General features: G+C 43.8%; 1 protein-coding gene across 5 annotated transcripts in view; it reads right to left on the minus strand.

The window, feature by feature from the left end:
* Positions 1–2,171: 2,171 nt before the first annotated feature.
* Positions 2,172–20,035, minus strand: part of FBXL20 (F-box and leucine rich repeat protein 20) — a 132,372-nt gene continuing 114,508 nt past the window's right edge. For all 5 annotated transcript variants that reach the window (XM_055258068.2, XM_055258066.2, XM_063628944.1 and 2 more), the window contains 4 exons: positions 18,353–18,397; positions 15,115–15,171; positions 14,109–14,321; positions 2,172–11,049 (listed from right to left, as the gene is read on the minus strand). In XM_055258068.2, the coding sequence (XP_055114043.1) occupies positions 10,942–11,049; positions 14,109–14,321; positions 15,115–15,171; positions 18,353–18,397 (423 nt within the window). In that variant the 3' untranslated portion in view covers positions 2,172–10,941. The remainder of the gene's footprint in view (positions 11,050–14,108; positions 14,322–15,114; positions 15,172–18,352; positions 18,398–20,035) is intronic.

A 20,035-nucleotide genomic window follows, 5' to 3' on the forward strand; every position in this document is an offset into this window, starting at 1 on the left:
CCTCCAGGGTTCACACCATTCTCCTGCCTCAGCCTCTCCAAGTAGCTGGGACTACAGGCGCCTGCCACCACGCCCAGCTAATTTTTTTGTACTTTTAGTAGAGATGGGGTTTCACCACATTGGCCAGGCGGTCTTGACTCCTGACCTCGTGATCTGCCCGCCTCGGCCTCCCAAAGTGCTGGGATTACAAGCGTGAGCCACCGCGCCCGGCCGGAGTTTCGCTCTTTTGCCCGGGCTGGAGTGAAGTGGTGAGGTGGCGAGATCTCGGTTACCGCACCAGGCCCAGAAAACCACTTTTATATTAAACAGTAAATGCTTTCTTAAAAGACAAATGGTATCAGGTCATATCTTAACTGTTTTTTTCCGTTCTCCCTCCCTTAAAGTTTTATTACGAAAATCTTCAAATATACAGAAAAGTACATTTGATGATTTCCATATGCACAAAGTGGAAGACAAGTCATTTTTAAGAGAGACAAGTGCCCTCTTAAAAATTCTTGCATAAGCCCGGGCTTGGTGGCTCACACCTGTAATCTCAGCACTTTGGGAGGCTGAGTCGGGCAGATCACTTGAGGTCAGGAGTCAAGACCGCCTGGCCAATGTGGTGAAACCCCATCTCTACTAAAAATACAAAAAAACCGTAGCCGGGCCGGGCGCGGTGGCTCACGCCTGTAATCCCAGCACTTTCGGAGGCCGAGGCGGGCGGATCACGAGGTCAGGAGATCGAGACCATCCTGGTTAAAACGGTGAAACCCCGTCTCCACTAAAAATACAAAAATTAGCTGGTCGTGGTGGTGGGTACCTGTAATCCCACCTACTCGGGAAGCTGAGGCGGGAGAATGGCTTGAACCCAGGAGGCAGAGGTTGCAGTGAGCCAAGATCGCGCCACTACACTCCAGCCTGGTGACAGAGCAAGACTCTGTCTAAAAAAAAAAAAAAAAAAAAAAACCCAAAAACATAGCTGGGCCTGGTGGCACACGCCTGTAATCCCGGCTACTCGGGAGGCTGAGGCAGGAGAATTGGTTGAACCCAAGAGGCAGGGGTTACAGTGAGCTGAGATTGTGCCACTGCACTCCAGCCTGGGCCACAAAAGAGAGATTCCATCTCAAAAACAACAACAACAAAACAAAACACAAAAACCTTGCATAATTATTTGCTGATAATTTACCTAAAGTATTATTTACTAATCATCTTTGATGAGACTTGAACCAGGTAGCCTCTGCTAGGGAGGGTGGGAAGGAAGAAGTCTCTGAGGTGATAACCAATGGATGGGGTAAAGGGAAGTCTGTTTAATATTTACTTCAAAGTTAATATGGACAACTGAGCAGACACTGCTTGCATCCCTGGAAGGGACTGTGTTGGAACTAATCTAGACCAGGTCTTTATGTAGAATAAATAGATGTAAAGTGGGGCCTTTGATTCCACAGGGCTCCTGAAGGGTGCTTCAAGGCAAGGTAGATAGAAATTTAAATTTAGTTTGCTGAGTTGGCTCTACTGCTCATCTCTACCAAAACAATAGGGACCCTGCTGCATTTATGTTTGTGTATCTCTAAGCCCTAGAGGCCTCTAGCACAAGACTAGGTATTGAAATATTAGTTGAGATAAAGGGAATAAAAGCAGCCAACACATGAGTGTTTACTATGTACCATTATCTCATTTAATCTTTACAACTCTATAAAGTAGATACTATTATCCCCATCTTACCAATAGAGAACTGAGAAAGGGGGGTTAATTGGCTGAGGTCATACAGGATAAATGGTATAGGTTTGACCTCAGGCAATCTGACTTTTGAGCTTGTGTGTTTAACCATTACACTACTCCATCTTCACTCCTTCATAGTCAAGGTAAGGGCAATGAATGCTCTGCAGAGAGAAGGGACTTGGCTTGAATTTTATCCATCAAATTAACTAAGGCAACTCATTTACATTATGTCTTCCATGTTTCTTGAGGACAAGTGAAGCGCAGGGTATTAAATAATGGCTGTTAAAAAAGTATTAAACGGAGGTTATTAAATGAGTAAATGAGTATTAAATAAAGGCTATTAAAGAGTATTCAAAAATGTAAGGATGCCAAAAAGAAGTCCTTTCCTTCAGCCTCACAAGTAGTTCTAGGGTTCAAGGAAGTTAAGAATCACTGTTACAAGTCAGGCTATTTCCACAGGAAAATGAAAAGTCTTCACAGCTTACTTTCTTTAATTACATCATAAAACAAAATTAGAACATACAGGAAACAATAATAGTTACATAACAATTAACTTTATATATTTATATATAAAAAACTTTTTTTTTTTTTTTTTTTTTTTAGTCCAAAGATTTTTAAAGCAAAAGAAATCCTCTACTGCCACCTCGGATTTTATTTATTTTAAATAATCCCCCTCCCCGCATCCTCAAGCGCCAAAAATACTGGGTGGAAACAGTCACTTGGAGAGCTAATGGAACCTGGTGCTAAGTCACCCCCTAGGCAACTGTGTCAGCTCCAGAGATTGGCTAAGCATTTGGAGCAGGCCTGGTGGAGAAACAAGCAAGCAGCAGCTCTCACACACTGCAGCACTCCAGGGTAGGCCCTACGGCTTGGGAAGGAGGGGATCAGACCCTGCGGGTCAACCACCTCTGCATTTTACCACCTCAGAGGAGTGAGTGTGGATGCGGGGTGCAGGGATGAAACAGAGCCTGGTTTGAAGATAAAAATGTCTCCAACAGCACCATTTACCCATCCATCTCTGTCCCTGAGCAGAGTCTGACAGGCATGGGTAGTCCTCACAGTTCTCTGAGCTCTGCACAGGCCACATTATCCGGATCTGTGCTCTCAGGGTCACTGGAAGGTGGGCAAAGGTGAGCAGAGCAGCTAAGAAGTGCACATGGCAGGTTACCTGGAAACAATTCCTGGGAGAAAAAAGGAGGAAGCCAGAGTAGGAAGCATCTGAAGGCCAAGTCATAAAGCAGGAATGAAGAAAAACAAAATTAAGAAATGCAAAATTAAGAAGGCCGCTCTCCTCTTACAGTCACCCTTTGGAGTGGGTAGTCACAGATACTCAGGGCTCCAAGAGCCACACCATGGTGAGAAAGGACATGGGTAGCTTCTGAGGAGCACGGTCTGGTGGATCTTGTATATGTGCCAACAGGCTGTAAGAGTTAGAAGTTAGTGTGTAATTTGGAAGTAGGGTGAGGAGGGGAGTGAGAAGAAATCAAAAGCTCATCCCTTCCTGCACTATTAGAAATTAACAGTCATCAGAGAAGCACAGACAAATTATTCTTAAGGGCAGGAAAAAACTAATGTAAACCCAGGAAAGCAGCAGCAAAGGTTTCACTTATTAAAAATCTATTATATAGAAAAGAAAATTATTTGTCCACAGGGGAAAAAAGTAATTAATCAAATCATGCCAGTTAGCGACTTTTTCAAGTTAAGATTTTCTAAGACCTTAGGTTTTCATTCTCTAGTGCCATAAAAAAGGAAAAGAAAAAAAAAAGAGTAGAATAATGACTTCAAGGGCTGAGAAGGTTCAGGCTAAGGTAAGAGACACACACGTGTGTGAGCAGCAATGTGGTACAGATCTGAATTAATGAGATAATGGCAAGGGAAACTTAGTGAAGCAAAGTTTTCTTTTCTTTTCTCTTTTTTGTGAGATGGGAGTCTCGCTCTGTTGCCCAGGCTGGAGTGCAGTGACGTGATCTTGGCTCACTGCAACATCCACCCCCAGGATTCAAGCGATTCTCTTGCCTCAGCCTCCCAAGTAGCTGGGATTTTGTATTTTCAGTAGAGATGGGGTTTCACCACGTTGGCCAGGCTGTTCTCAAACTCCTGACACCTTGTGATCCGCCCACCTCAGCTTCCCAAAGTGCTGGGATTACAGGCGTGAGCCACCACGCCCGGCTGCAAAGTTTTCTTCTTCCAATTTAACAAAAAAGACATCACTTCAAAGATGATCCTTGGTTCTTGGGGCATGACAGAAAAGGTAAGTATGTCTGGACACCTCTCTTCTCCCATCTCTTCCCCCATCTCTTCCTAGGGTGAGGACTGTCATTTACTGCTCATTCCTCTAGTCCTAGTACCAAAACCACGCCCATATGCAGCTGGGGTGCACTTGTGGTTCTTTCGGTGGTGCCAAAACCTATCTGTTTGACTGGTTAAGTGTGTAGAAAGTAGGAGCCCTCTTTGCCAGTAAAAAGGGGTGGAGTTCATCAGAGAGGAAAGTAAATGTACCCATGTGTGACACAGCCATCACTATGTATTCAGGACAGATGCTGTACCTGAGGCAAAGTACCCCAATTCTAGAGCTAATTATCTGCTTTATTTGAAACTTGTCTATCATTTTACCATGCCGATTCTTCAAAATAAGACTATAAAACACAAAACAGAAAAGACTATTGATAGGATTTTGCTTGTTCATGGTTCTTCGTAAAAGAGCAATAAAACCACCCTGGCTGAGGAAGCACCGAGACTCAACCTCTGTAAACTGAACTTCACAAGCACTTATTTAAAAACAAGAGGCAGAGATGGAAGAAGCGCATATGGACTTTCTCTTAACATCCCACAGGGTAGCTTGCCCTAATTCTTTTTCTCCTGAAAATTAACTGTCTTGGGCTCCAAAGATCAACTCAGCTTCACCTGAGAGGTTATGTACTGACCTTCCTAAAGATCAAAGGCTTCAGAGACACTGAATTGATGCGTCTAATAAAAATAGATACAACGGGCCGGGCGTGGTGGCTCACGCCTGTAATCCCAGCACTTTGGGAGGCCGAGGCGGGTGGATCACGAGGTCAGGAGATGGAGACCATCCTGGCTAACACGGTGAAAACCCGTCTCTACCAAAAATACAAAAAATTAGCCGGGCGTAGTGGCGGGAGCCTGTAGTCCCAGCTACTCGGGAGGCTGAGGCAGGAGAATGGCATGAACCTGGGAGGCGGAGCTTGCAATGAGCTGAGATCGCGCCACTGCACTCCAGCCTCGGCGACAGAGCGAGACTCTGTCTCAAAAATAAATAAATAAATAAATACAACGGGTAGATGTGACTTGAGAGGGAAGCTACAGAAGCCCATCATGCAAGAAACTCACTTGCCTCTTATGGAACTTTCAGGCAGGTAGAATGTTTATCCTGGGCTGGGCGCAGTGGCTCACGCCTGTAATCCTAGCATGTTGGGAGGCTGAGGTGGGCAGATCACCTGAGGTTGGGAGTTCGAAACCAGCCTGACCAATACGGTGAAACCCCGTCTCTACTAAAAATACAAAATTAGCCGGGCGTGGTGGCACATACCTGTAATTCCAGCTACTCGGGAGGCTAAGGGAGGAGAATCGCTTGAACCCAAGAGGCGGAGGTTGTGGTGAGCTGAGATCTCACTATTGCACTCCAGCCTGGGCAACAAGAAAAAAAAAAAAAAGTTTATCCCAAGTGAGAAGGCAAGGTTAGTAACCTAGTAACCTATGTTCTTTGCTGGAGAATCAAAATGTCAAGTTAGGGCACTTGGATACAACCCAATTTTATTCCTGAACTACCTGGGCTAATTATACCCTACTGGTATGATTTTACACAGCTCTCTGTATCTTCCAATCTTACATTTAAAATTTATGATAGAAATTGGCCAGGCACGGTGGCTCACACCTGTAATCCCAGCACTTTGGGAGGCCGAGGCAGGTGGACCACTCGAGGTCAGAAGTTCGAGACTAGCCTGGCCAACATGGCAAAACCCCGTCTCTATGAAAAAGACAAACATTAGCTGGGCGTGGTGGTGGGCACCTGTAATCCCAGCCTCTTGGGAGGCTGAGACAGAAGAATCACTTGAACCCGGGAGGCAGAGGTTGCAGTGAACTTTGGGTGACAGAGTGAGTCTCCATCTCAAAAAAAAAAAAAAAAGAAATAAAGGCGAGGAAAGGCTGTCACTCCATTTTTCCCCATTATCCTTTTACTGCTTTAGAATTCTTTGGTACAACATCATTAATGGGGAGAGAGGTTCTGTCTCAAGAATTCCAACAAAACATCCTACATTTCTTCTCAAACAGGACTTGGCTAATTCACAGTGCCTGGGTTTGAGGTGGCTAAAGATTCTAGGATTGGCAGGCAGATAGAGAGGCAATCTTTTTGTAAAATGTTTCAGAGCTCAAACATATGATTGAGAGAGTCTGTTAGCCAGAAGATACAACCAGGATAAAAGCCTACCCTTAAATCATATACATAAGAAGGAAAAAGGCAAAATAGAGCAATTTCCTTTAAACCCCTCCTCTCACTGGTAGCAATTGGCATGAGCAGCCTGTGACTTTCAGCACAATAAACATAAAATGGCCAGGGGTCAACCATGACCCATGAGTGTTCTTCTCCCAACAACACAGTCACCTAAGGGCATGCTGACTAAACAAGCAGGCAGGAAGCCACTCTCCTCTTTCCAGTGACACTCTCACACTTTCTAACAACTTCAAACCAAGACAGGTTTCATCACATATTTTGTTTAGTCCCCCATGACATTAGTGGGCTATCAAACTACTAACAATGCATTTTTTTTTTTCTTTTCTTTTTTTTTTTTTTTTTTGAGACAGTCTCGCTCTGTCGCTCAGGCTGGAGTGCAGTAGCATGATCTTGGCTCACTGCAACCTCCACCTCTTGGGTTCAAGCAATTCTCTGCCTCAGCCTCCCGAGTAGCTGAGATTACAGGCACCTGCCACCACATCCGGCTAATTTTTGTATTTTTAGTAGAGACAGCGTTTCACCATCTTGGCCAGGCTGTTCTTGAACTCCTGACCTTGTGATCCACCCACCGTGCCAGGCCATAACAATGCATTTTACAAGGCAATTAGAAGAAATAAAAGAATGTCACTACTAAAACTTTATGGCTATATTGAATAACTCAAATAGTCTGGAAAGCCCAAAATGAAGCATCATAAATTTACTAGGTTTCCCTATAAAATGTTTGATACAAGGGATATGTGAAACTTCTGACTTACGTGTCTGCTAAATCAACTTAATGAATGTGGAAATCAGACTAGAAATTTGCAAAAGCTACTTAAGGAATACTTTTACCTTCAGTAAAGGTAAGAGCAGAATAGGAGAAGAAAACATTTTTTACACAAAGCACAATATGCTTTCATATTCCAAATATTGGAAAAAGGGCTAAGGCCATATCCCTTTCTTCCTCATATCCAACAGTTTGCTTTTAAACTCAATTCAAATTCAGTATGGAAACACCAAAGACCATCCAATGAAAAATGGCCTGAGCCACCTGACAGTTACTGAACTTAAGGCTGCCCCTGGAGTAGGGGAAGGATCCAAAAAGGAAGCCAGACTGGAGACATCTGAGAGTAAATCAGCAGCATTATTAAATAGTGGAAAAGGATGGGTGTGGGAAGGAAATGGTGGAAATCAGTGCAAAAATAAGCTGGAGTCAACTCAATGGGGCTGCTGAAGAGGATGAAAAGACATTGATGTAGCAAATGACGCTGGAAGATGTAAGGTATGAGATTAGGAGAAACGCTGCTTAGAAAAGAGATGATTTGGATGTTCAAGAACTTTCTCCAGAGACACTACAGTAATTCTTCCTTGCCCACCTATAGGTTTATGGCAGTAGCTTTGAGGGTATCTTCTAACTTATCCCCAAATCTCTTCTCTCTGTTCACTCTGTTTTTTTTTTTTTCATTATAAAAGGCATATTTTGGAGTGGCTATGAGGTTAGACAAACAGATCAGTTAGCTTTTCCTGTAAATAATTTTTCCTACATTAAGCCTTACTGAATTCTCAAAAGTATCCCAGATGTTGAGAGAGGAAGCATTATGTTCAGATGTCAGGCTCCTTTCCACCTGACCAAAACTTACCATGCTTTGTGTTCTCAAAGTCCTAGCATATTCATCAGCTGGTATAGGCTGCAAATCAGCATAAAAAAATGTATTTCCTTCCAAGCTTGATGGGCCTGAAGTTTTCTTGAAAAGGAACAAGGCTTCTGCCTGACAACATACAAGCCAGTGCTGCAAACCCCTGAGTCTTCATTCTCTCTCACTTGACTCTGTTCTTGGCACAAACAGGCTGGAATTTGCCTTAACAGCAGAGATCACCAGAGCATGTCCCCATGGACCTGCCTATGGGTATACCCTTTGAGAAACAGCATTTCCAAGATCGTCATGAACTGATGAATAGGGTCTTTTAAACTTATCTTTTAAATAAAGAAGTATCTTAATAGCCTCAACTTAGGCAACTCAAATCCACACTCACTCATCAATCTGGGTTTTATGGTCAATTTGTACAGGCACTAAAACAACAACAAAACACCTTAAACTTTAAAGCAGATGGCCCCTAAATAGTTCTCTCCTTTAGTTTTGTCTGAATGAGTATCCTAGGGATCTGAATATTATCAACCACATCTGGAAGTATGTGTGCATGCACGTATGTATTTTTATGTGTAGGGGTATAGCCAAGAAACTGAGTTTCATGTTAAAAACTGTATTCCTTATAAGGTAATCTGAGAGAATAAGCGGAAAGGGGAATGAATAAACAAGTAATCTGCGCTTTTTTTTTTGTAATCTGCGCTTTTAAAGGGGCACGATAAAACAGGATTTAAAATAAATTTAATATGATAAATATTAATGGATAGTATAGACTTCTAAGACCCTTTCAACCAATTGCCTTCTAAATCAATGGATAAATAAATCAGACTTTATTCTTATATATGCTGGTATAATTAGCAACTGCAGCATTAAAACAAACCTCTTAAGCTGGGTACAGTGGCACACACCTGTAGTCCCAGCTACTTGGGAGGCTGAGGTGGGAGGAAGGCTTGAGCCCAGGAGTTTGAGTCCAGGCTGGGCAAGATAGCGAGACCCCATCTCTAAAAAAATTAAATAAATAAATAAATAAATAAAACAAGCCTTTTAATAGTCTGGATCATATAGAAGATTAATATTATGATGGATTGCACAATGTCTCAAAGGACCCACCCCCAAATCACACTACTAAAAATCACACTGGGTTTCTAATCTTGGGGTTTAGAAATTTTCTTCTTATGCTTTAAAAACTCATTTTACTTCCTTTATCCTCTGATTTTTTGGGGAGACAGAGGGTGCTTCTTCCTGGACTCTGAGTCCTGGACACTAAATTCCTCCCTCAGTTCTAGTGCCCATGCTGAGCAGAGACACTAAACCCCCTCCTTCCTCTCAGTGTTCTCTTTCAGCTGCCTCAATGCTTCACCTGGCTACAATCATACTTCATTCAGAAGTCTGGAGCAGGGCCGGGCATGGTGGCTCACGCCTGTAGTCCCAGTACTTTGGGAAGCTGAGGCAGGTGGATCATTTGAGGTCAGGAGTTCAAGACCAGGCTGGCCAACATGTGAAACCCCATCTCTACTAAAAATACAAAAATTAGCCGGGCAGTAGTGGTGCGTGCCTGTAATCTTAGCTACTCGGGAGGCTGAGGCAGGAGAATCGCTTGAGCCTGGGAGGTGGAGGTTGCGGTGAGCTGAGATTGCACCACTGCACTCCAGTCTGGGCAAGAGTGAGAACCTGTCTTTAAAAAAAAAAAAAAGACTGGGGCAGAAGAGAGAGATGACCGACAGGTTATGGGAAGGTTCTGGCCCTTTGGCGTGCCAACACTAGATATGAATCCATTAACACTGACATACAATTGACCAGCTGTTATAGAGCCATTCTTGTATCCCTGGAAAGGCTGAAATGCGGGAAAAGAGAGAAACAGACTGGCTAGAATACACAGCTCCTCTAGTGGCATTCCTGTTAAAACAACCTCATAGGTCAGAGATGCCACTGATCACTCCTAGATTTCAGTAAATATATAATAACATTAATCATTAATGTCTGAACTTGGGTGGTGGGGACTTTCAGGCTCTGTTTTGTGATTTATCATTTCCACTCTTTCTTAATAATACATCTCTCTCTTTCCTTATGATAAAGTTGCTGGAGTGTGACAGAAGGAAAAATGTGTAGGGGGAATATTGGGGATACCATGCGAATTATCACATATCAGAAGATAAAATAGAAACCAAAAGGTGGCATCTGTTTTCATCAAAACAGTTTCTCCTCATAACTTTTCTTGCTTTTGTTATAGTTTCCTTGCAGGTTGGCAAAGATTCAGGCAGGGTCCCCTAATGGTAAAATTTAGAATTAAAAAAATATTTATTGATAATATCTTTTTTAAAAATGTTTGGTAATCCCAACTAATCATTCAAAATGCAAATTGTAAACACGACAACAGCAAAAGGGTAACAATTGAGTGAGTAAGCAGACTGAACAGGTGACAGACTGAGCAAGAGTGCGGGGGGGAGCAACAGAGAACGGAAGACAGGTGCACAAGTGTGCTACAGACAGTGATAATTTGAGTGTGTAAGAATTACATTTGGACCACAGTGATTTCAATGCAACCATTTAGGAAACCTCTGGGCCAAATACTAAAACACAGGAGGAATGGACGAGCCTTCTTTGTGAGCATGCTCAGCATGTTGGCATGGAAACAAGGAAGCATAAAAGCTCTGTTGTCACAATGAATGTCTACCATTTCTAAGATGCAAAGAAATTTTCTTTCTGGTCCCTGGGTACATCATATATAGTCTTTCCATGCTTTTCTTGACCCCGGAGGACAGCAGATGCTGTTCTAGAATCCCCAAAGAAACCCCTAGACAAAAATTTAAAAACCACAGTAGCATTAACACTGGGTTTGCCGGAATGCCCCTCCCTATCTTGGCCTATGATTTTCTTATGGGCACCTCAACAGGAATGGTTAAATTTTACCAATCTACTTGATAAAGCCATCACAAACTTCAGTCCCATGGTCACAAAGCTAGAGTGGATGGGGGTAAGGGTGTGTATGTGTATGTATGTGTGGCTCTGGGTATCTGGGCACTGCCCTCCCTCACTTTGTAACCCTTGCCCAGAACACTGGGGTTGCTTCCACTGGAGAGACTCCACGGTAACTCTAGAAGTGTCATTAAATACTCAGTTCGCCAAGGTTGACCACCTCCATTGTCATAGGATGATGCAGCATCTGCAGAAGCGCTGTCTGCTGCCCCCTACTGATGGGGGTGGAGTGACAGGTGCGAAGTAGGCGTGGACTTTAATATTGGGTAAATGGGTCTGAAACAAGACAGAAACATTAAACGTTTAAGAGAGAGGGCTTAAACAGAAAGAGCAATGTTGGTTCTCAGAAAACTACCGAGGGGCTCAATGAACATGAAAGCAGGGCAAAGGCTGAGCACTGGTCAGGATGTTAGAGGGCCTGGGTTCTACTTTGTTCCATCCTAGGTTGTTCTCAATGACCAGAACAACTCATATAACTTTGGTACCTGTTTGTGTAATAATAAAACTGAGGGCCGGGTGCGGTGGCTCACGCCTGCAATCCCAGCACTTTGGGAAGCCGAGACAGGCGGATCACGAGGTCAGGAGATCGAGACCATCCAGGCTAACATGGTGAAACCCTGTCTCCACTAAAAATACAAAAAATTAGCCAGGTGTGGTGGCGGGTGCCTGTAGTCCCAGCTACTTGGGAGGCTGAGGCAGAAGAATGGCATGAAACCGGGAAGCGGAACTTGCAGTGAGCAGAGATCATGCCACTGCGCTCCAGCCTGGGTGACAAAGCGAGACTCCATCTCAAAAAAAAAAAGAAACAAAAAAAACAGAAACAAAAAAACCTGAGGAAAGACAGCATAATAATTTCTTATCTTCTCCAAAAAAGGATTTCTAGTTGGATTCTCATAGCTCTCTCAAAACTCTCATGAGTTGTTGGTTGTGTTTTTTTTTTGTTTTGAGACAGAGTCTCACTCTATTGCCCAGCCAGGCTGCAGTGCAGTGGCACGATCTTGGCTCACTGAAACCTCCGCCTCCCAGGCTCAAGCGATTCTCCTGCCTCAGCCTCTGAGTAGCTGGGATTACAGGTGCACACCACCACGCCAGGCTAATTTTTGTATTTTTAGTAGAGACGGGGTTTCACCATGTTGGCCAGACTGGTCTCGAACTGCTGACCTCAAGTGGTCCGCCCAAGGATGGAAGAGACTCCTGGCAGCTAGGCAGTCTAGGAACCCTAATGTAAGTAGGCATGTAAGAGGCTCTGGTTGACCTGTGGCTCTCATTCTCTTTGGTGAAGAAAAAAAATGGTTGCAAGGCCTCCCCCAGTGCAATTATGCTCACAGTCCTCTATGTCTGAAGAGGGGAAGAGGAACTGAGGCCAACTCAAACTCAAGATTAAGTTTGGTACTCTTTTATTTGCTCAAGGCCATATGGCCAACATGGATTTTTTAGAGGTTGGTATTTTTTCTGAGATGGAGTTTCATCTTGTTGCCCAGGCTGGAGTGCAATGGTGCGATCTTGGCTCACTGCGACCTCCACCTCCTGGTTCAAGCGATTCTCCTGCCTCAGCCTCCTGAGCAGCTGGGATTACAGGCACCTGCCACCATGCTCAGCTAATTTTTGTATTTTTAGTAGAGATGGCGTTTCGCCATGTTGACCAGGCTGGTCTTGAACTCCTGACTTCAGGTGATCCTCATGCCTCAGCTTCCCAAAGTGCTGGGATTATAGGCGTGAGCCACCGCGACTGGCCTAGAGGTTGGTATTAAGGGCCTGAATAAGCACACTGTCTTTCCTACAGCAGGTGTGAAGCAGATGTTCTAATAAACATCTGTTGAACAGAACAATCTAACACACAGATTCATCCAGCTTTTAAAAACTTCTTTTTCCGCCGGGTGCAGTGGCTCACGCCTGTAATCCCAGCACTTTGGGAGGCCAAGGCGGGCAGATCACGAGGTCAGGAGATCGAGACCATCCTGGCTAACACGGTGAAACCCCCTCTCTACTAAAAATACAAAAAGAAAATTAGCCGGGCGTGGTGGCGGGCGCCTGTAGTCCCAGCTACTGGGGAGGCTGAGGCAGGAGAATGGCGTGAACCTGGGAGGCAGAGCTTGCAGTGAGCCAAAATCATGCCACTGCACTCCAGCCTGGGTGACAGTGTGAGACTCTGTCTCAAAAAAAAAAAAAAAAACCAAAAAACAAAAAACTTCTTTTTCTGGTTATTTGGCTATACCTGGGTCTCTCTATTATGGTGGATAGGCCAAAAGCAAAGGTAAAAATCTGGGCCTGGCACAGTGACTCACACCTGTAATCCGAGCATTTTGGGAGGCTGAGGTGGGAGCATCGCTTGAGGCCAGGAATTTGAGACTAGCCTGGGAAACACAGCAAGACCTTGTCTCTACAAAATAGTTTTTTAAGGCCGGGCATGGTGGCTCACACCTATAATCCCAGCACTTTTGAAGGCCAAGGCAGGCAGATCGCTTGAGCTCAGGAGTTTGAAACCAGCCTGGGCAACATGGTAAAATGCTGTCTCTACCAAAAATACAAAAAATCAGGCTGGCGTGATGGCACGGGCCTGTAGTCTCAGCTGTTGGGAGGCTGGGGTGGCAGGAAGCCTTGAGCCTGGGAGACAGAGGTTGCAGTGAGCCAAGATCAAGCCACTGCACTCCAGCCTGAGTGACAGAAGAGACCCTGTCTTAAAAAATGAGAAAAACAAGTTTTTCATAAAATTAGCTAGATGTGGTGGTGTGTGCCTGTAGTCCTAGCTACTGGGGAGGCTGAGGTGGGAGGATCTTAAGCCCAGGAATTCGAGGCTGCAGTGTGCTAAGAAGGTGCCACTGCACTCCTGCCTGGGCAACAGAGTGAGATCCCATCTCTTAAAAGAAAGACAGAAAATGTAAAAATCTCTGTCTACTTTACTTGTTGTCTTAAAAAATATGAATCCCAGGAAAAGGGCTCAATGTGAAATACAATTACAAATTAAATTCTTAAATCCCATTTAACCAAACACTTTCTCTGTTACTCCTTTCTTTCCTTTAGAACAAAAATGTGGCATGTGCTTTTTTTTTTTTCTTCTTCAATCTGGGAATGTTATTAAGCCCTAGACATTATTAGAGAGACTCTGCTGGGAGGAGACCTACTTTTCTTCCCTTCAGTGGGTCTTTTCCTCCTAAATTTCCATCTCTGGAGCCAGAGGGAAAAACTATCTGTCCTTAGGTTTGCACTTTTTTTTTTTTCCCTTGTTAAATGTTCAAGTAAATATAAAAATCATAGGAACCTAAATTTAAAAAAAGAAAAAAAAAGAAGAAAGTGCTGATAACACTAGAGCTGGAGAGTTATGTAGCCATTTTTACCCTGAGTCTCTTGATTCCAGCCCGTGTGATTTGCTGGCAGTCATAGAGTTCTATCCGCTCAAGGCTGTGACAGCTCTTCAAGTGCTCCAGGGATGCATCTGTGATTAGTGGGCAGTTGTCCAGCTCAATCACCTCCAGCTGGTCATGGGCACAGGCCCCATTCCCCAGGTGACGAATTCCATCATCTGTGATCAGCTCACAGTGAGACAGACTCTGCAGCCAAACAGAGCAAGGAAGGATGTTGAAATATCTTCTGGCATTCATCTAGCCAGAGGCTTGTGTGAATTGGAAAGGAGACATTTTGGTTTGATTTTGATGAATACGGAGCTGTCATTAGATCCACGTGGTGAAATTTTAAAAACTGGAGATAGTGGGGTTATGCTTTTGGCAATCAGTGATTGATATTTTAGTGTGTGATTCTAAATATATTTTATAAATTCATGTAATGACTATGAAGTAGTTCATAAACAAAATAAAGACAGCCTTAAAAATTACCCCTTCCTCAAATTAACACTTTTTCTTCTCTACAGGGATAAATGAGAATCAAGCTTTTCATGCAGTTTTCTGGAATTTGAACTAAATATTGAATATCTGGTTCAGAGACATGCCCCAACAATTAATTAGCTGAAGATTTTTACAGCTGTCAGGTGTGATCATCTCATCACATCATCTCTTCATCAATATTTATTAAATCCCTGATCCTGGGAAACTCAGAAGATCTTGACCCAATTTTAGATAGTACTGTGTCACCAAACACCAAAAATGAGCCTGGATACAACAGAACGGTCACTTACAATGCCTCCTCTAGTGTCACTGAAAGTAGGAGCAGAATTCCCCTTAGTAAAGCTTTGATTGGTTCCATTCTTACGACCAGTAACATTTGATCTTAAGGTGAAGCATCCTTTCCTAAAACGGTTGCCAGACACTAAGAGCTGGGTTCTTGAACTGTAGCACTGGCTTTTGATTAAACCCAGTAAACACATAAAATTTTCAAAGTTAAACTCACCAATACTTGAAGTCGAGGACAGTGTATAGAAAGTTGGATTAATGTGCTATCTGTTATCTGAAAGAAATATGTATGTTGATTTTAGGTATAATCCAAATAAAATCCTGAGTCATACCTGATTCTTGTTTTTTCTTTGTCTTGCTCTGTTGCCCAGGCTAGAGTGCAGTGGTGCAACTATAGCTCACTACAGCCTAAAACTTCTGTGCTCAAGCAATCTTCTCACCTCAGCCCCCTGAGTAGCTGGGACAACAGGCACAAGCCACCAGGCCTAATTTTTTAAATTAAAAAAATTTTTTTTTTTTTTTTTTTTGTAGGGACAGGGTTTCCCTATGTTGCCCAGGCTGCTCTTGAATTCCTGAGCTCAAGCAATCCTCCACCTCAACCTCCCAAAGCTCTACAGGCCACCATGTGCAATCACAGCTCATTGCAGCCTCAACCTTCTAGGCTCAAGCCATCTTCCAGCCTCAGCCTCCTGAATGGCTGGGACTACAGGTGTGCACCACCACGCCCAAGACATTTAAAACTTTTTCTTGGGCAGAAACAGGGTCTTGTTATGTTACCCAGACTGGTCATCAACTTTCAGGCTCAAGCAATCCTCCTGCCTCGCCTCACAGAGTGTTGAGATGACAGGTGTGAGCCACTGCATACAGCAGCCCCATACCTCATTCATTCTTTTTTTTGAGACAGAGTCTCTGTTGCTCAGGCTGGAGTGCAGTGGCATGATCTCAGCTCACTGCAACCTCCACCTCCCAGGTTCAAGTGATTCTTGTGCCTCAGCCTCCCGAGTAGCTGGGATTACAGGCTAGTTTTTTTTTGGTTTTTTTTTTGAGATACAGTCTCACTCTGTTGCCCAGGCTGGAGTGTGGTGGCATGATCTCGGCTCACTGCAACCTCCACCTCCCAGGTTCACGCGATTCTCCTGCCTCAGCCTCCCAAGTAGCTGGGATTATAGGCAAGTGCTACCACGTCCAGCTAATTTTTGAATTTTTAGTAGAGATGGGGTTTCACCATGTTGGCCAGGCTGGTCTCAAACTCCTGGTCTCAGGTGATCCACCTGCCTCAGCCTTCTAAAGTGCTGGGATTACAGGAGTGACCCACTATGCCCAGCCCCCATATCTTATTCTTGACTACATTTCTAGTCCAGACATTTTAATAATCAATCATCAAATAACAGAATCTTTCAGTTTAAATCCCATTGGCTACCTGAACCTGTTCTATGAGAATCCACTCAGGCTACATTTGAACACATCTAGTCATCTCTAGTCTTCATCTTTAGACAGCTCTATTCAAAACCTGTTTTATTTTTTAAATGAATCAAAATTTGTCCCCTTGGTAGCTAGTTGTAGTGGCTTGTGCCTATAGTCCCAACTACTTGGGAGGCTGAGGCAGGAGGATTGCTTGAGGTTAGAAATTCAAGACCGGTCTGAGCAGGGCCAGACACGGTAATTCACGCTTGTAATCCCAGCACTCTGGGAGGCTGAGGCTGGTGGATCACCCGAGGTCAGGAGTTCGAGAACAGCCTGGACAACATGTTGAAACCCTGTCTCTACTAAAATACAAAAACTAGCCAGGCGTGGTGGCAGGCACCTATAATCCCAGCTACTTGGGAGGCTGAGGCAGGAGAATTGCTTGAACCTGGGAGGTGGAGGTTGCAGTGAGCCGAGACTGAGCCACTGCACTCCAGCCTGGGTGACAGAGTGAGACTGTGTCCTCCCCACCCCACACCACAAAAACAAAATAAAACAACAACAAAAAAAACAGTCTGAGCGGTAACAGCAAGAAAAAAAAAAAAAGTCTCAGCGATAACAGCAAGACCCTGTCTCTAAAAAAATCTGTCCCCCAGAACCTCTACTTGTTGGACTTTGTTCTATCTCCTTAGAATCATCAGAGAGAGGAATCAGAAGATAGTGCTCTATGAAAAAAATTAACGTTGAAACATCCTAAGATTTTTAATAAAGCATGCCACTACTCAGTATCAATAACTTCGGTTATTTTCCCAAGGGTGGCAGCCAGGCACTGCTGGAATCTGGGTTAACCAAGAACATTCAGGTAGGAAGAACAGTTTTCATGGTTATGTTAGGACTGAAAGTAAATCAGCACTTCTTTCCAAATTCTTCTCCAACTCTGAGTTTATTATTTTCTACTACACATAGCTTCACAGGGGCTAAAAAATGGTAGAGAAAGGGGGTGGGCGAGCAGGCAGGCATGTCTGTTCAGAAGGAATAACACTGGAAGGGGCATAGAGGACACTCAGGCATGTATAAGAGATAAACGGATGTGAACAAGTTTTAGTTTAGTAAGAACTAATAGCTGTTAAGTAGTGCCTATAAAACAAAAAATTTTTTAGAAAGTGGCTTTTATGGTTACTGAAATATCTCCCCTTCTTTATTTTTACCATTAAAAAATTAACTGCTCTTTCTTTCGTGGAGTCCCATGTTCGAAGTTTTTCCTTGGTCAATTAATAATCTCAAAGTTCTTAAAATTGTGTTAATGTGGCTCACACCTGTAATCCCAGCACTTTGGGAGGCCGAGGCGAGTGGATTGCCTGAGGTCAGGAGTTCGAAACCAGCCTGGCCAACATAGTGAAATCCCATCTCTACTAAGAATACAAAAAATCAGCCGGGCGTGGTGGTGCATGCCTATAATTTCAGCTACTTCAGAGGCTGAGGCAGGAGAATTGCTTGAATCTGGGAGGTGGAGGTTGCAGTGAGCTGAGATCGCGCCATTGCACTCTAGCCTGGGCAACAAGAGTGAAACTCCATCTCAAAAAAATAATAATAATTAAAAAATAAAAACTGTTAATCAGGAGATCAGTTTGGCTTAAAGGCAGAGTTCCATGCAGAGTCAGGTCTCCAGGGCTAAGGATGCCAGGGATCTAGGATACAGCAAAGCTAAAGAAAGGCAGTGCTATTATATAGATCAGTGTGATGGGGCTTTAATTATTTACTAGCATCATAACTCTACAGGTCTAAGGAAATACTTTTAACAGCTTTACGGCCTGAATGCTTGGGCCTCCTTTCTCTCTAATGGCAACCTGATTGATGGCATATATTTCTACAGTTCTGTAACACATACCATGAGCACCTCTGCCTGGAAGATACCTTACTTAATGGAGAATCTGCAATGCTGTCAGGCACTACAGTATCCTACACTAGGATAGGGAATTGGACATTCTGATGTTGTGTATTATCTAAGTATCTACTATACTGTATTTCTGAATTAAAATCTATAATCTTACCTGAACACACTCTTCCAGGTCCATCTTTTCAAGTTCATGGCAATTCTACAAAGTATAAAACCAAACATTACAGTACAAACATTTAAAACATGAGAAACTTTTAAGGCCAGAGAACTAAGAGGTAATATTAAATACACTGATAAATTCTTTGGTATTTCAGAGCTAGTGTTATGCTAATTTTTTTTCTTTCTTTTTAGACAAGGTCTCACTCTGTCACCCAGGTTGGAGTGCAGTGGTGAAATCATGGCTCACTGCAGCCTCCAACTCCCTGGGCTCAGGTGATTCTCCCACCTCAGCCTCCCAAGTAGCTGGGGCTATAGGAATGTGCTACCACACCTGGCTAATTTTTGAATTTCTTTTTTTTTTTTTTTTTTTTGAGATGGAGTCTGGCTCTTGTCGCCTAGGCTGGAGTGCAGTGGCATGATCTCGGCTCACTGCAAGCTCTGCCTCCCAGGTTCAGGCCATTCTCCTGCCTCAGCTTCCTGAGTAGCTGGGACTACAGGTGCCTGCCACCACGCCCGGCTAATTTTTTTGCATTTTTAGTAGAGACGGGGTTTCACCATGTTAGCCAGGATGGTCTTGATCTCCTGACTTCGTGATCCGCCCGCCTTGGCCTCCCAAAATGCTGGGATTACAAGCGTGAGCCATCGCGCCCGGCCTTTGTTCTTCTTTTTTTTTTTTTTTTTTTTTTTTTTTTTGAGACAGAGTTTTTCGCTCGTTGCCCAGGCTGGAGTGCAATGGCACGATCTCGGCTCACTGCAACCTCCACCTCCCGGATTCAAGCGATTCTCCTGCCTCAGCCCCCCGAGTAGCTGGGATTACAGGCATGTGCCACCATCCCCGGCTAATTTTGTATTTTCAGGAAAGTCAGGGTTTCTCCATGTTGGTCAGGCTGGTCTCGAACTCCTGACCTCAGGTGATCCACCCGCCTTGGCCTCCCAAAGTGCTGGGATTACAGGCATGAGCCACCATGCCCGGCCTTTTGTATTTCTTACAGAGATGAAATTTCGCCATGTTGCCCGGGCTGGGCTCAATCGATCTGCTTGCCTTGGCCTTCCAAAATGTTGGGATTACAGGCATGAGCCACTGCACCCAGGCTATGGCCTCCTTTAGTCATGCCATGTGCTAGCCCCCACCTAATTAGTATTCTATCGATCTGCCTAAAAGCAAACGACCATCCCCTTGTACCGTAACACTGGTCAAAGTCAGTATAATTTTAAATATTATCATATAGTAATTTATAAACCTGTCCAAGTATTAAAATATTCAGGAGAATACAGAAAATCTCCTAAAACCTTTCCATTTAAAACCAGACATGTGTTTCTTTCAATGTTACTTTCATCCACTAGTCATGTACCAAATAACCAATAAGTTTTTTCACAAAGTACCAAGAAACACCTGCTTAATGTATTATCTTACGAAATTGTGGAGAATCAAGTCTCATGGGTGGGCGCAGTGGCTCACGTCTGTAATCTCATCACTTTGGGAGGCCAAGGTGAGCGGATGACTTGAGGTTGGGAGTTGAAGACCAGCCTGGCCAACATGGTGAAACCGTCTCTACTAAAAATACAAAAATTAGCTGCATGTGGTGGCACATGCTTGTAATCCCAGCTACTCGGGAGGCTGACGCAGGAGAAATGCTTGAACCTGGGAGGTGGAGGTTGCAGTGAGCTGAGATCGTTG

Source organism: Symphalangus syndactylus, chromosome 20 (genome assembly GCF_028878055.3).
Source record: "Symphalangus syndactylus isolate Jambi chromosome 20, NHGRI_mSymSyn1-v2.1_pri, whole genome shotgun sequence".
NCBI lineage: Eukaryota > Metazoa > Chordata > Mammalia > Primates > Hylobatidae > Symphalangus > Symphalangus syndactylus.